At 39.2% G+C, this 17,353-nt stretch overlaps 1 protein-coding gene across 3 annotated transcripts in view; it reads left to right on the forward strand.

Moving 5' to 3' along the window:
* The first annotated feature begins 271 nt into the window (after nucleotides 1–271).
* The window catches only part of LOC127611542 (general transcription factor IIF subunit 2-like), a 38,230-nt gene continuing 21,148 nt past the window's right edge, over nucleotides 272–17,353 (forward strand). Inside the window, exons 1-4 of one of the 3 annotated variants that reach the window (XM_052082120.1) lie at nucleotides 272–613; nucleotides 9,139–9,212; nucleotides 9,303–9,321; nucleotides 10,386–10,530. In XM_052082120.1, the coding sequence (XP_051938080.1) occupies nucleotides 272–613; nucleotides 9,139–9,212; nucleotides 9,303–9,321; nucleotides 10,386–10,530 (580 nt within the window). Of the gene's footprint in view, nucleotides 614–8,763; nucleotides 8,922–9,138; nucleotides 9,213–9,302; nucleotides 9,322–10,385; nucleotides 10,531–17,353 lie in introns of those variants that run through there. The other 2 variants (XM_052082122.1, XM_052082121.1) reach the window with 2 other exon arrangements.

Below are 17,353 nucleotides of genomic sequence, written 5' to 3' on the forward strand. Positions count from 1 at the left end.
GCGTGTTAAACAAGGGCGACAGACGAGCAACCAAGCGAATTTATAGCAACCGCTACTCGCCTGGCAGAGAAGTAACGTCGGCTAGCTAGCTTCAAGTATCCATCACCGCTGAGCTAAACACGAGCTAAACACTCAAGACGTTATCTGATCTCCTCTCTCAAAGAAAACTACCAATGAAGCGACCTTTTATCCGTGGCACCGTGACGTAAGTCCCCATAGATCACTAAACGGTGGCGTAAAAGGGTTTAATCCATCCCATTGAATTTCCACGATGTGGCTCTTGGTTTTGCTGTATCACCGGTCCTTCCCAACAGTATCGTTGTTCAGTTTGAGTGTAGCCTCCCCTGCACCGCAGCTGTGGCTCGCTCTGTGCCGGGACCCGGGCTGGAGGGAGGAGAGGAGAGGAGAGAAGAGGAGAGGAAGGGCTGGCCGGGAGCAGGAGTGCTGCGCAATATGGCGCCCGAGCGTGGTCTTCACCACCATTGTATACAAAGATACTGTCTTGATCGCTGAATCATACGTTGACGTTACCGCCATAGTGGATGTGACAAAGGGGGAGACAACAGTGAAGATGCTGCTTGGAGACGTAGCAGCCATTACACAAAAGGTACAGGTAGATCTCATGATTGCACACAGACTTTGATTCTAAGTGGCTGTTAGAATATCATTTTGCGAATAGGACCTGCTCACTTTGTGGCCAATAATACTTTGAAGTCCTGGTGTCAGACAACAAAGTTTTTATGGATAAGCAAATTAGACTGAACTAAATCATTTGATTGATGCAAACGTATCTTATGCTGTATCAGGGCAGGGGATTATTTTTTGACACAATCCCGAAATCAGTTGAACGTCAACAAAGTAATCTTTATTGATAAAAACCAATCCATCACAAATATATTTCAGGATGTTTTTATTCTAGACAGAGATTTAACATCACAGTTGTAGACATGAATGGAATCCATCCAAACATCTACTGCGCTTATCCTGTTCACGGTCACGGAGAGTAAAGGACTACATCCTCGACTGGTCAAGAGACAACCATTCACACTCAACATTCGCACAAGTCATAAGTGAGAAGTGAACCCACACAGCCTGCATGGCATGCAGGCAAATATGCCACTTCACCAGGGCTCACTAAGATGGTGCCCACAGGGACCGCATGAGTATCCCACAGGTCTCTTCTAAAAATAGGTCACCAGCGATAGAACATTATATTGTTGTTGTTTTTCAAACATGTTGTCTAAGTGATCATTTGAAAATGGATCAATGAAATGAAAACACTGGCAGAGATTTAAAGACGCCTACAATCTAAAATGGTGTATATTGGTGTGTATCTCTTTTGTAATTCTTGTGAGACTTCTTTAACATGATGGGTGTCTTCACTTAAATGTCCATTTCCATCCATTTTCCGAACTGCTCGATCCTCACGAGGGTCGCGGGGGGTGCTGGAGCCTATCCCAGCCGTCTTCGGGCAGTAGGCGGGGGACACCCTGAATCAATTGCCAGCCAATCGCAGGGCACACAGAGACGAACAACCATCCACACCCACACTCACACCTAGAGACAATTTAGAGCGTCCAATCAGCCTGCCATGCATGTTTTTGGAAGGTGGGAGGAAACAGGAGCACCCGGAGAAAACCCACGCAAGCCTGGGGAGAACATGCAAACTCCACACAGGGAGGCCGGAGCTAGAATCGAACTGTGAAGCCGATGTGCTAACCACTGGACTACCGGGCCGCCGCTCACTTAAATGTATAGACTGTAATTAATAATAAAAACAAAAAAATCATAATGATATTTTGAGCAAATTAGTCATTTCAAACATGTGTCTAAAACTAGTAGCGCTTTGCATTATCAGTACCCAAGAAGTAGCTCTCCCTTACAAAATGGTTGTTGACCCTGCACTTCACCTGTGGCCACCGATGAAATCATTACGAAAATACGTTCAGTGGTTGGGCACTTATCTCTATCCTAAACAATAAGTAAACATTTCAAGTCAACAGATTAAAAATCAAATACATTCATTTAATGCTTAACTGTTCCCCAAATAATATAGAATCAGCGGCACTAACTTTGTGTACTTTTGGCACTTTATGACGATCATTTTATTCAAGCTGCCACATTCATTATGACGGATGCGTTGACGCATAGCAGCAATTAGCCAGCCCGCTCAATGTTGTGTCTACGCCTGTAGGTCTTTGGGCTCCACAACCAGACATAAAGCAGTCTGGGAGCGTCTGATGTCGAAGTTGGCGAAACTTGCCGAGCACGTTCGTCATTCACCATTCGTCATGTATAATGCTGTCTTTATTGCCTTTCAAATTGTTTACAATCAGACTTTGATCATGTTAATTGTGTAATATTCTTACCTATTACTACCATGGAAAATTTGAATCTGAATTCCCGCTTTACAATGATAGGGGTTGATCACACTGGTCAACTGTAAAATTTAATCAGAGATGGCTCTAGAGTCCCTAAACATTAGTTCGATGCTGATTTAAGATGCACTTCCCTTTTTTCCAAAACACATCAGGTTTTTGAGATGTTTTCAATTTTTTGTTTAGGCTCGACTGTTTCGCTTGCCCCCTCACGGTGCAGTGGTCCGGAGTTTGAACTCGAATTAGATTCCGGTCTCCCTATGTGCAGTTTGCATGTTCTACCCGTGACTGCGTGGGTTTTCTCTGGGTATTCCGGTTACCTCCCGCATTCCAAAAACATGCACTGTAGGTTGTTTGAAGGCTCTAAATAGTGTGATTGTGAATGCGAATGTTTGTTTGTCTTTGTGTGCTCTGTGATTGGCAAGCAACTAGCTCAGAGTGTACCACGCCTGAAGACAGCTGGGATAGGCTCCATCACGCCTGTAAACCTCGTGAGGATCACCAGATCGGAAAAAGGATGAAGCAAGGATATAAATGCTTGTGCTTTTACCATGAATTGAAATTCACACTACTGAAAAAGATTTCACCTGTTGCTGATTCTAACCCCTTAACAAATATTATGAAATATATTACTATGTTGCATGTTATATGTTGTTATTATTTTTATAAAAACCCGGTGTGCTATAAAAAAGACCAAGCAGATTCTAAATCAGAACAAGCAGTTCGCCTAGAAAATGGTATTTGTATCTCTGATTTTACAATACAATACAATGCTGATTTATATAGCGCTTTCACAACAGCGGCAGCTGTAACAAAGCGCTTTACAAAACAGTTAACATAAAGTAAAATAATAAACACAACACATAACTATTTTAAATAATAGCAGCAATTTATTGACCAGTGTCATATTATGATCCATCAATTCTCAGCGAAAAAAAAAATATATATATACACACTGGATTTTTAATGCAGTAATTAAGTATTGTTTAAATTTTTAAAGTGTTTCATTGCACAAAATGTTTCCGAAAAGAACTGTACACAGTTCAATATAAGTGCAATATAAAATAAAGAATTAGCATTATATTTGTAGAATAAATATAATAAATAATAAATAGCAATAGCATAGAAAACACAGCGTAAGGTGGCTGTGCTATTTACAATGGTTATAGGTTACTTCCTGTTTGTTGTCTTTTAAAGATGCCGCACCACTAATATCTTTGTAAAATGTTTGGAATTGTTTACTTTGATCAATGAGCGCTTGAAGGAAAATAACCACTACACTCGTCTGCCTGGTCTACTGTGGAGCGACTACATTGATGTCACAATGCTGTTTTTGAAACAAAGGTATGCCGAGCTTTGCTAGATCTCTCTGTAGACACCCGTGTCAACCACACTGGAATGTTATTCCACACACAGGTACAGTATTGTCCTTTGGTTGGTTTGGGGCCTCTCCCTCTCATGTTTATGCATACAAGAGGGAGGTAGAGAGGCGCAGAGAAAATGTATACATATGTTGCCTCCAAGAGGTCAATGAACCCTACAATTGAAATAGAAGTCGATAACCATTTCCACTTTCATCTTCTCCATTCTTTAAGCATGTGCCTGTGACAAATGTTTTTTTGAAAGTCTGGATTGACAAAAAAAAAAAAAGTAGTAGTACAATGCGCCTAAGATTGAGTAGATAGGCTTGTGAAAGCATAACTATGAAAACGCTTAGTGGCATTTTCAAGTAATATTAGGATGAAGAAAGATTAACAGCATTGTGATGTTAATCAGGAGTTTGGATCATTGCTTTTATTTCCTATGTTTATAAAATACAGTCATTCCAATTACCGTAATGATTCCTACCCCTTGGACAGGCAGGCGAGATTGAAGAGTGAAAGGGAAACTTGAGCCCAGCCATGGTTTAATAATGAAGGAGAAAATCATAAATGACTTAAGCTCTCAACATCAACGTTTTAAGAGTGACCTTCGTTGCACTGGTTGAAAAAAAATGCTATCTTGGGAAGGCAGCTTGTCAAAATGCGTTTTCTATCTTTGGTTTTTCCATGCCCTGTGTGTCATAAAAAATCAATTTCAAGCAACACATTCCACGATCAAGAGAGAGAAAATAACTAATTCATTGATACAATAATTGAACCTTTGAAAACAATATTCGGTTCCAGCCAATTTGGTGATCAAACATTTTCTCCTGGATTATTTATGATTATGCACTCACAATAATGAATGCCTCGGTCTGAACGATACCACAATGGTAAATGCCAGCAGAAATACTGTACCTTTGCTTACAGCACCTCCCCCAGGTCAGTTATGTACAAGACTACAGTGGTCAAATACTTATTAATCTTGGAACTATTATTGAGAGAGGGAACGTCATTTGAGCGTTTCTAGTTGAGGCAGATAAACTGAAATCACATTTTAAAATCAAAAGAAATGTTAGTTTGGTCAAAATGTAGGCAAAGTGACAAGGGAGAGATGAGAAATCGCCGTTATTGCTAAATTGGTTTATATCGTGTAGAGATTTTCTAGCAATGCAAATATATGAATTATAACTACAATGATGATAATAATAATAATAACCATAATAATAATATCATCATAATAATGTGGTGGATGCAGGTAATGTAATTTTATAAGCAACAATTCATTCCACTTTCTGATGTCTGTCCCGATCTGATTGATGAACATTATTGATCCTCATGTAACTATTTTGAAAATGGCCATCTGACTAGTTTCCTCTTGGTTTTGGCCCTGAATGTGGAGATAGGATTTGATCTCTGTTGAGTGCTGGGGTGGATCTAGTCTAGTGGGATACAGGGCTGAGGCCACAGCAAAATCTAGAGAATCCTAAACCATTTTAACAGAAAGCTGTTGAGTAGCAGTCCCCCCCCCCCACCCCGCAAAATATTACTACAAATAATAAACAATAAATATAACATTGCCTGGGCAGCCGGTGATCCAGTGGTTAGCGCATCGACCTCAAAGTGCAGAGGTGCAGGGTTCAATTCCAGCTCCGGCCTTCGTGTGGAGTTTGCATGTTCTCCCTGCTGTGCCTGCGTGGGTTTTCTCCGGGTACTCCGGTTTCCTGCCACATTCCAAAAACATGCATGATAGGCTGACTGAACACTCTAAATTGTCCCTAGGTGTGAGTGCTAGCATGGATATTTGTTCATTTCTCTGTACCCTGCTATTGGCTGGCAACCGGTTCATAAAATGTATGCATATAATTGCTTGCTTTATTAATTTCAGTGTAGGCTATTTAATAAATTAAAGTCAAAGGATTTCAAAATCCTTTTCTCAGTTGAATTTATAATACAATAGAATCATCTGGATTTGGACATGTTTTTTTTAAAGTAGATATATTGTATACTGAAAAAAATCATTTTTATTTCATACAACCACTTGATACAGTAAAATTGAGCAAATTCAACACATCTTTTTTCAGCATATGCAGCCATTTGATGATGTAATTTGGACACCCCTGGTCCAACTCATCTTGCACATGTCTTCATGATTCATTCATCTTCCGAACCGCTTGATCCTCACTAGGGTAGCGGGGGATGCTGGAGCCTACCCCAGCTGTTTCCGGGCAGTAGGCGGGGGACACCCTCAATCGGTTGCCAGCCAATCGCAGGGTACACACAGATGAACAACCATCCACGCTCACACTCACACCCCGCGACAATTTAGAGTCTTTGGAATGTGGGAGAAAACCCACACAGGCCCGGGGAGAACATGCAAACTCCACACAGGGAGGCTGGAACTGGAATCGAACACGCTACCTCTGCACTGTGAAGCCAACGTGCTAACCACTGGACTACCGGGCCGCCCTGTCTTCATGATGGAACAGAAATTTCCATGTCCCCAAACGTTTCCCAGAAAATGGAACCAAAGTACTGTATATTATTCCCCAAAATAGCTCAATATGATTTTAAAAAATCAGATAATTCAAGGACATTGGTTGAGTAGCTAATTTATGCATATGGATGGGATTGATGAGAAGTGAGTGCAATATTATTTTGTTGCAGTGTGGCATACGAAGAAGGACAATAAGCTCGGTTTTTAAGGCCACGATGCCAGGCAACAAGGAATATTTTACATGGTAGCATGTAATTTTATGAAATGCAAGGCAACAGGTCTAAAACACCCTTTCTGAATCATCCTGCAAAATCTTGGCAGCTATCCTTGTACTCCCACTCTAAAGGCTACCTGCCGAATTGTTGCAGCTATGGCAACAGACCCTCTACTCTTAGTAGAAATCCGTGCCATTAGAATCTTGATTCATATTACATAAATGTTAAAGAATGTCAGGCTCTGGGCTAATGATCCATGCAGTGAGTCGAATGCTTGAACAGGTTATGAAAATATTATGGTAATGATTGTAGGATGAAGTGTTGGCAGCTCTTCTTTCATTCTAGGGCTATGGCTCTGAAATATAGCTTCACTTTTTGTGAAATAAAACCCTTCCTGGAAGTGGAAATGGGTGCCAAGTTAATTTTATTTGCGATGAAAAAGGACTTATCAATCTTTTGTGGGAGCACGCCCTTGACATTTTCATTTTGCAAAATGTAGGCTATCCATTTGGCACGAACGAATAGTCTTGTTTTTTTTTCTTGTATGACATTATACAGTACTTTCATCCATAAACAAACAAGCACATGGAGGACAGGGAAAGGACCAATGGCGCCGAGAGTCGAACACAGAAAGTCTCAAAACATTTTTTTGTCTACCCGACATTGTACAAATAACATATTGTATAGGTTTAAGACAGTGTTTGTCTGGTGCCTCAAGTACACGGTTCAGCAAAATGATCTGACACATTTGTAGGTTGAATAAAATGCCAATAAAATAAAGAAACAAAAATGTGTTTTTATTTTCAAAAAGTACATATAATGCAATTTTTTTGTATATGGGGTGCATACTTCTTCGAAGCAGATAACGTTACAGTGACTGTGAACTCTGATCAATATTGGGAGATGCTAGAGACTTCTATCAGACCATAAATGAATATCTTCTAGACAACTTTCATGAACGCCTTCAATAGTGTGTGGACAATAATGGATCCCCTTTTGACTGATTTAATTTTTAAAACAATGAAACAGAATGGCAGTATATGTAGTTTTCAAAAATAAAAGCACTATTTTTTTTGTTTATTTACTTTATTTGCCTTTAATTTAACCTACAAACGTGTCAGATCATTTTGCCTGACCCTGCATATAGTATGCTATAGTTACCGGTACGTCAGGAGTAAATTCACTGGAGTAAATTAACCTTAATTCACTGTTTTCACACTCGACAGTTTTTGGGTGAAATTTCACGCTGAACCTAAATGCACTGCAGTTTAACCTTTATAAATGAGCATTAATTTGACCTTTGGCAAATCTTGAATTTACATGGTCGACTGTTCAATTTTTCACACTCAGTTCTTTTTGTACAATTTACTGTTCTTTCACAGGGAACTCCACATTTGCAACAGGTGTTTGATCGAAGAATAGACCAAATATATTGTCAAGTACGTCAACTTATATGCCATTCTGTGGCGTTCACAATCTCCTGTCTCTGCTGCAACTTGCTGATAGTGATTACACTGACTTGGAAGTTCAGTGGCCAAGATTTTGAAATAATGGTGCACAAACAAGACCAAAGTGCAGGATTGCTACTAATCCACAAGGTGATGCCAAATTTCTGTTATAGAAATGCTGTAGACTTGGCCAGGAGTACTGTCTCCAGATATTTTTAACGCAAAACAAATAAAACAGTGGCGGCACCGTGACTCATGTAGTTTAGCGTGTCCTCACACTTGAGGAGTTCTAGGATTAAATCTCAACTCAAGCCTTCATACGTGTATTCTCAATCTAAAATCATCATATTTTAATGCTACATTTTATTTCCTGCATATAGTGACACTAAGGAGATAGAGACCAAGTAGTAAGCGTCCCATTAAGTCACTGGTATGTACGTCTGTTCTTTGACGTTTTGTAGTAGTGTTTGCGTCTTTTTTTCATCTTTTATGATTCGGAATTATGTAAGAATTTAATTTTTTTTTCAAGTCAATGATCAAATATGAACAAATAGTTTAAAATTAAGTTGAGCTGATACATTCATCTATTGTAGTATTTTTTGTATCTGTTGTTTTGAGGGGAGTTGTTTGAAATTATTCAGCATTATATTTATTTAGAAATTATTCATTTTACTGTTGTATATGTTAGTTGCTCCATGTACAGCACTTTGTATGCAGCGATGGCTGTCTCAAAGTGCTCTAGAAATACAGAAGAGTTGAGTTGCGTATTCTTCTTTTTCTTTTTCTTTCTTCTTATCATCATCATTATCGATTTTGCCCTTTATTTTGAAAGAGACAACCTTATATCTTCATTTGGTAGTTCCGGTCAGAAAAGATCTGCGCAAATAAATTGAAGTTCGAACGCACCTGTGTGGTGTAATTTTCCTAAACCGAATTGTTCACATTACACCGCAAATATGTCCGAAAAGGGGGAAGTTAATCTCACTGGAGCTAAACAAAGTAAAGGCGTGTGGCTTGTCAAGGTTTGTTCACCTGCAAGTTATTAAAATAGCAAAAAGTTCTCTTCTTCAGATACGCAACTATTATTAGAATGCAATTAGCAAATTACCGACACCTTATATTTATGTAAGATAAAATAAAAGTAGCTGCACAATTAATGTATTGGTAGGCATCTTTTCGAATGATAAAAACTGACTTTTTTGTTGTTTTTGGGGTGGGGGTCGTCTGTCTTTCTCCTAGGTTCCAAAGTATTTAGCGCAACAGTGGGACAAAGCAACAGAGAAGGGAGAAGTGGGGAAGCTTACTATTGGAAAGTATGTATGGTTTAGTCGAGTCATTTAATTTGTTTTGATTATTATCGCTTTCCATTAATTGTTGTTTGTTATTTCTTGTCGCCCTTATAGAAAGCAAGGCAAAACTCAGGTGAGGCATATCCAATGAAAGCACTGGGCTCAAGTTCATTTTTTCAATGTTCACACATTATTAAAACAAAATACGACTTTATTGTCATTAACATGATTTTTTAAAAAAAATATTTATTTATTTTGTACCAATTTGAGTGGGTTTAGGCCAAACCCCTTGGCACAAAAAGCAAATACCTGACTGCAAAGACAAGGAGGTGCTTTCGGAAATTGAACTCATTCAATGGCATCCATTTTCCTCAAATTGTGAGAGCCGGCCATTTCTGAACATTTTGACTAATTTTTGAAGGCCTACACAAAATTGACTTCTCCAACTATAAACACATTGGAACCTGCCAAAACAAAGTGTGAACACTCTTCTCTCAAAAAGTACATTGACAGTTTACCATCCTTTAGTAAGTTTCTTGAAAATACTTGTTTCCAGGAAAAATTTTGAGAACAAAGATTATTTTATATCGAGCAGAATTTTCACTTGGATATTTTTATTTTTTGTATTTGTATTTGTGATACCTCAAATATCTAAACAATACTTTCCTACTACGTATTTACATGTTTTGGCACTCAATGATTGAGTTTCTACAAACGTATTTTTACCTTTTGGCATTGACTTAATTTGTCGCACTCCTCCCTGAGAGTGCAGTACGTCTTTTTAAGAGAGAGTCTGCTTCTTTGAATTCACAAATAACAGCTTTGAATGTTTTCCTGCCTGACACTCTGTCTCCCTGGTCATTGTTGCACTCCGAATATGTCAACAGCATGTTCCAACAACGCTCTCATTTTCCAATGGTCCAGAGGGTAGCACAGGGTGCTCGAAGTATATTTCTTATGAGGCACATCAGCACAAATGTTTTCTCACTATTGCCTGATTCTGTAGTTGCCGCTGTTGTGAAAGCTCTATATACAGTAAATCAGCATGTATTGTATTGCACTGTATTTAAACCCCCCCTAGCCCCTCTCAAATGCTTTCTAATCAACTGTAATGTATGTGTTGCAGCTGCATTTTGTTCATGCTCGATAATTTGATCTATTTTACGTATGGATGACATATTTTGTTGTTTTGGTCAGGTTTGTTTCAGTCTGAATGAAGAGCTGACAACTATCGGTGCTGGTGGGGAGAGTGAGTCTCCTCTGCAGGTCCCCAGAGAGCATCCCTTCACCATGAACTCACTGGGTGGACAGACCATGGCTGTCTTCAGCCAGGGTGATAAAGGTCAGATTTGGGTTTGAGAGCAGGTGTTACTTAAATGTTAAATTGTAGGAAAATGTGTATTTTGACCATTGTGATTATCTATATTGAATTAGTTGTTTTTCACTTATACATTGGCGATATAAAGTACAGTAATCCCTCATTTATCACGGTTCATGGGGACCAAAACCACCCGCGATAAACGAAAATCCGCGAAGTAGCGACCAATAAATATATTAATGGAGTACATTACTGTATATGTTGCTCTATGTGACTCGCAGTTGTTTTGCAGCCTCTTGCGGACCATTTGCCAACTTTTTGTGGACTTAAAAAAAAATTATGAATATGTTTGAAAAAATCTGTGATACACTGAAGCCGCGATAAACGAACCGCGAAATATGGAGGGATCACTGTATACACAATCTCAAATCTTAATTTACAAAAAATGTTGATTGTAGTTGGCTAGCTAAAACAGCTTATACTTGTATAGTCAGTCAGCTGATATTTCCCTGTAAAATCCCTGATAAAACTGGGGGGGTATTGTGATTTACACTTGTCGGCTGTTTGTTGGCAGACTTATTGTGCCATATTTGTGGTTTTATTGTTCTTGTTTTGATTGTAAAGTGTCCTTGAGTGTTTTGAAAGGCGGTTATAAATGAAATGTATTATTATAGAACTGAGAGATTTGTAGGAATTTGCATCAGATCATAAAAGTAGCTGCGACTCAAAATACAGTTTTAAAAACACCTTCATCTGGAAATTTGCACTTTTTATGAGCCAATGTTTTTGCCAATTTACCAAGTAACACTAAAACACATTTTATTAGTGTTACTTTACAAATCTGTCTCCCAATAATGTTTTTACAGATTGCAAAAAACAACACACATAACTTAAAACACTGTCTGACATTATCGAAAAAAATGTCGGAATTTGTAGCTGACTCATGAATTTGGGGTAGCAATGACAAAAATAAACCTATAATGTATTGATTTATTTTTTGGAAACTTATATGGAGCATTGTTGAACGCCGATGAAAATATTTGACACTGAATAATGAAGAACACATCGCAAGCATGAAACTACCCATGTCATTAAGTTTCATATAGTAATTAAATTACCGGTAGGCCACACTACCAGGTCAAACAATAGAACTGAAACCTTGCTTGTAAAGGTTTTCATCTGTTGGAGTGGGGTTGTGGATTCATGACTTTGTAAACATCCAAGCAGATTCCATTTATTTAAACTGAGTGAAAGTGGATTACATTTCTATAATTTCCTCATTTAGCAGCAGAACAGATGGGAGGGAGGGGGAGAGTTACAGACAAACACAGGCGCTTATAAATTCAATTATGTTCTGTCCTCTGCTAGAGGACACAGCAAGAAGTACACTAACACAGGCATTAAAAGCAACGTAAGACTTTTTTTGCTCAGGAATGAGGTTCTCTTCCATTAAACTGCCACCAAAATCTGAAACACTGAATATTGCACCCATCCATCATGTTCAAGTTCAAGTCAACTTTATTGTCAAATGTGCTCTACGTGCAACATACAGCACAGATGAAATTGCTTTCCTCTCAACCAGTGCAAACAAACGAGAAAACGAGAGAGAGAGAGAGAGAGAGAGAGAGAGAGAGAGAGAGACTGCTGCAGGTGCCCGTGCCACCATCAACAGAACATAAATGACAAAATAATACAGTACAACACAACACGTAAGACATGTGATCCGCTTATCCTCACGGCGGTCGCGGGGTGTGCTGGAGTCTATGCCAGCTGTCTTCTGGCAGTAGGCGGGGTACACCCTGAACTGGTTGCCAGCCAATCACAGGGCTCACATAGACAAACACCATATTGTGCTCACAAAAGTAAAAAAGTAATGCCTTTCATTGAGAAAGCTTGTGGTATAAATAGTCAGTGTTGAAAGAAACCTCAAAACAGAAACCGGGAACCATCTCGGCCGGCTGGTTTTGACATGGAGGGACGGAGGGTAGATAAAGAGAAATTGGGTTGAGCAGCCAGGGGAGGGACACTAGACATTGGGCACACCAACAACCATATCAACATTAATCTCCCCCACATCACACACCATGATGTGTGATGTGTGATGACCGCTTCGCTCCCAACACTCAAGTCCCCTGCCTCACCACCGCTGATTATCAGCAGATAAATGTGAAGGCACAACTCCTGAGTAGCAAGAGAAAAACAAAGCAAAACAGGTTAGTAAGGTACTACACGGATGGGAATGAGCTGAGAAGGAGAGAAAAAGAAGCTCAGTGCTTCATGGGTCCCACGCTATTAACACCCAGAAGTAAGTCTTGACATCCAGACATGAAGTACAAAGCCAACATTTATTAGACTGAATGATCGGAAAGCATACACTTTAACAATATAACACACGCAAAACAGACAGTGGGGAGCTCATGTGAATTTCTCTACGTGATTGCCTTCATTCCTCTTCAGTCATATTTCTGCCCAACTTGCTGAATGTTCCCTCTAAACTGCTGAAAATTGAATTAAAGCTTTCAGCAGGAAGCACCCTGTGCCAGAAGATTGAGGCCTTCAGCGCCCCCAAGCACTTTACATGCACCCACATCGTACATTAATACCACCTACATATGATAATGGCTCCCTGTTCCTGTTTTGCAAGTTTTTTTTTTTCAGCACTGAGTAATTTCCATGTAGATGTTGATAAACACATTAAAAAACATTGTGCGGTCGATTAAAAACAAAAAAAACATTGCCTCCTGTGAAACAATTTTTATATAACTGTGACCCTGCATTGTGTCAAAAGCTGCCCCTTGAAGTGGCCACAGGATTGTGAAAATACAGTGGGAAATAAATTTGGATTATTTGCTCTGAGATGTAGTGTTTTATTGTTTATTCGCCACTGCTTAGCTTACAACATCACTTGCCCGAAGTAAGGTGTGCAGGATGTCACTGCTCTCCCACTCAACGTTACAAGTCTCTCCTGATCACTTTCTCACACACATACGCACGCCTGTTACACCGTGCACCTTACTCATGTGTATCTTTGTGGACACATAGAACATTTTGTTTCAAGTCCTGATTTAATAATAATAAATAATAACACATTTCATTTATAAGAGCCTTTGAAGACACTCAAGGACACTTTAGAACCAAAACAAGAAGAATAACATTTGCTCCAATTTCCATTTGAATGTTTATAATGTCAATACCCAAGTACCCATGCTATACTGTATCTGAAGAAGCTGTCTCGCTTCATGTGAATGTTGTTGTTTTTTCATTGTCTACTTCTTAATGATATTTGTTTTGCTGTTGAGGCGCAAAATTACAATACATACTGATTTATATAGCGCTTTCACAACAGTGGCAGCTGTAACAAAACGCTTAACAAAACAGTTAACATAAAGTAAAATAATAAACAACACATAACAAAAAGTAAAATAATAAACACAACACATAACATAAAACACGGACAGTCATGCAGTTCTAACCACTTTTCCATCACACGAGCACTCTTATCATTTGCCATTTCAATTTTGCTCGTGAGATCAGTCTATATACAGTCTATATACAGACTGCTCTGCCTCGCGCAATTTTTGGTCATTGTTTTCTGGTTTTACACGTTCATGATCAGGCAATAGGGATTTCGCTTTTCAGTCCGAGCTCAAATTTAAATATACACAAGTTGTACCCGAGTATTGAAGTTGCACAATCGTATATATTTCTGGAATGGATAATGAATCAAATGCCGCTGTGTGGCATGACGTGAATCCCTTCCAACTCTGTTTGCAACACTGTCATCCCCCATTTTTCCCTCACATGCACATAAGCACCAATCCGGCAAGTGTAATATTTTAGCTCCGTCGCCATGACAACAACCTGAGGTGGACGCACATTTATTTAAAGGCTGTAATTGGCTTGGTCATTCAATGCATGTTCTATCACGCTGTGTGTGTGTGTGTGTGTGTGTGTGTGTGTGTGTGTGTGTGTGTGTGTGTGTGTGTGTGTGTGTGTGTGCGCGCACGTGCGCATATACAGGTATATCAAACTTATGACATAATTTAGTTTCCATTCACCAAGGATTCCAGGAAATGTTTCAATGTAATACTGTACTGACATTTTAAAGCATTCCTGCAATAGTTCATGGTTTGAACTCTTGCATTTTCCCTGAAAATTTTGTTCACATGCCAAATTGTCCGACCATTTGGTTTGTCTGTAGTTTTGAAACACCGGTGTAAGCATATGTGTGAAATGTTGAGCAAGTGGTCAGCAAGTGTTGCAATATTTGCCGGCTTAAATGGTGACTTGTTACCTACGTCTTACCTGCTGCTTTTGAAGGCTTTCATATTGAAACCGAACAAATGGTAGTTTTATCCCCTTATTCCCAGTTTGAACGCAATTCCCGTTCTCCCCAAGGCTATAAGATTCAGTCGACCTCATGTGTTTCCCCAATAATCCCCACATTTCACACCGCATGCCGCCGCCTTTGTAATGCAAGTATGCAGTCAGGCAACAATGGTGAGAGTTCGCTCATGACAACCATCAGTGACAGACAAACGCATGAATCTGACTTGGCTTTTGTACTTTTTGTACCAAAATGAACTTCATTATTTCCCCTCTCTCCCTCGTGTTTTGTTCTGGCAAGACGCAGGTATTGATCAAGAAGTTGCTAAGCAACAGGCTCAGTTGCCACAGAAGTATGCAGAGACCAGAAAGCCGGCTGTAAAGCAATGCTGTGACTTAAGGCTACAAGTAACCTGTTATAATGGGGCAGAATGTTGAAGCCTTTGGAAGCTCCGATCTCGTTGTCCTATTGTTCTTACAGGCTATTTAGATATTTAGGTGTACTGTATTTCACATTTTGGGAGATTTTGTTAATGCTCCAGTGAAACCAAAGTTGAACATTTTTGGCCATAATTCCAAAAGGTATATTTGGCGAAAGCGCAACACTGCTCATCAACAAAAGAAAAAGACAAGAGATGCACACTATTGGCACCGTGATGCTTTTGGGCAATTTGGGTGCCGCTCCGTGTTTCATGACAGTTCTAGACCCCCAATGACTGCCATGAAATGGTTACTATTGTCTGTTACTTTTGCAAGAGGTCGAATGTGCAGTTCTGAAATTTGTCATATTTTCCTCTTTTGGTTACTACAGCAAGGACTGAAGCAGTCTTTTGAAGCTTATTACCGGTAATCTCATTGCACCAAGCATACTGCATAGAGGAGCAAAAACACCACTTTTTGACAAAAGCGTTCTTGCTCTTTAGAATTACATTAAAGATTGTAGCTGGTGTCCAACGTCATTAAAATCTGAATCTCTTTTTATAATGCGAGTCCTTGGATATATTGCAGTCTTATCTTTGGATTTCCCCGCAAAGTGTGGCTAATAAATTACTGTTCAGTCGGCGCTGTCAGACATAATTGTATTTTCACTTCATGAAGCAGCACCTGAATAGCATGAATTGTAGCCAAATGGCCCCATAAATCTACACGCAGGTAGGCACTTAAGTGTTGCCTTTCATTGCTGTTGTGCCGGACTGTAAATCTTGCGGTATTGCAATGTCACTTGGTTGCTCATTGCTGACATCAGGGAGTACCATACTGATATTGGAAGGGGGGGGGGAATTACCATTGATGAACAGGTACATGTACAGTATTTTTAGGCTTTCAAGTTCAGCCTTCAGGCGCATTCTTGCCACCCAAGTAAGGTTCTTCTTTTGCATGATCACATGGTCATTGTCTTCATGAATTTGTCTGGAAATTGACCGCGATTTGCTTATTAGCCTTGAGTATAATTCAGACATTACGCTACAGTGGCAGAGGAAGCTGCTTCGTGTGATGATAAGGTCTCTTCAAATTTTCGTCTTTCCAAGAATCTGCGGTCTTATGCACATTTCATTTCCATATTTAAAATCATTGCAGTCCATCTGGAGGATACTTTGGAATTCATATTGATCCGTTTTCAGAGCCCAGCTTGCAATTTTAGTTGTCTTCAAGCTCGGTTTGTTCATACATGAACTGTCACCATCGGACCAAAATTGTTTGTCTTCAATGTTGACAGCTTTGAAATTTTATGGAATTGATGAAATGTTAGTTCAGAGATTCACGGTTAATACATGCACTAATGAAAAATAATCTTCAAATGAATACCTCTCTTAAGTGATGGTTTTTAAATTGAGCATTCTGAGCTGTGTAACGTTCGATTCATTGTAATGACATCTCACATACTGTATGTCAACAATGGCTGCAGGCTTTTCCACAGTATAATTAGTTGTTTTAAATGCATTTTCAAACCAAGTATTACAGTATATTTCCATTGGTATGTGGATGCAATTTTTTTTTCTCCCGTGTTGCTTCACAGTCGTGTGAACGAGGGGGTTGAGCTTACTGAAAATGAGTTACTTTTATTCTTCGCCATGTTTTATTTTGTTTTGTTTCTTTCTGTCCAACGTGAGCATAGGATTGTGACTCAACCAGCGTTGAAGTGGCCAAATTTAATATGCATTATTTACACACAAGAGTTTTGCCTCCCACCTGCTCTGCTCCCAGCCACTCACACAGGCGTCCTGTGACGAGAAAATAACAAAAAAAAGTTACCAAATGTGTGACATTGTTGCCTGTAGATATTGGCTGGGTTGTTTTTATTTTTTAGAAAATGCTTTGTTTTAGTTTAGTTTTATTATTCATTTTTTAAATCATTTAAAAAAAATGCAGGATATGGAATACTTATCATTTACAAGCTAGAAAGAAAAGATCACTAAGTAGTGCGTAATAAAGTAAACTACAATTCTGAAATGACTTATTGACCTTCCTTCGGAGACGCAGCAAAACCGAAATAAATACTTGTAAAATGAACCCCGGAAGC

This window comes from Hippocampus zosterae, chromosome 12 (assembly GCF_025434085.1).
Source record: "Hippocampus zosterae strain Florida chromosome 12, ASM2543408v3, whole genome shotgun sequence".
In the NCBI taxonomy this organism is placed as follows: Eukaryota; Metazoa; Chordata; class Actinopteri; order Syngnathiformes; family Syngnathidae; genus Hippocampus; species Hippocampus zosterae.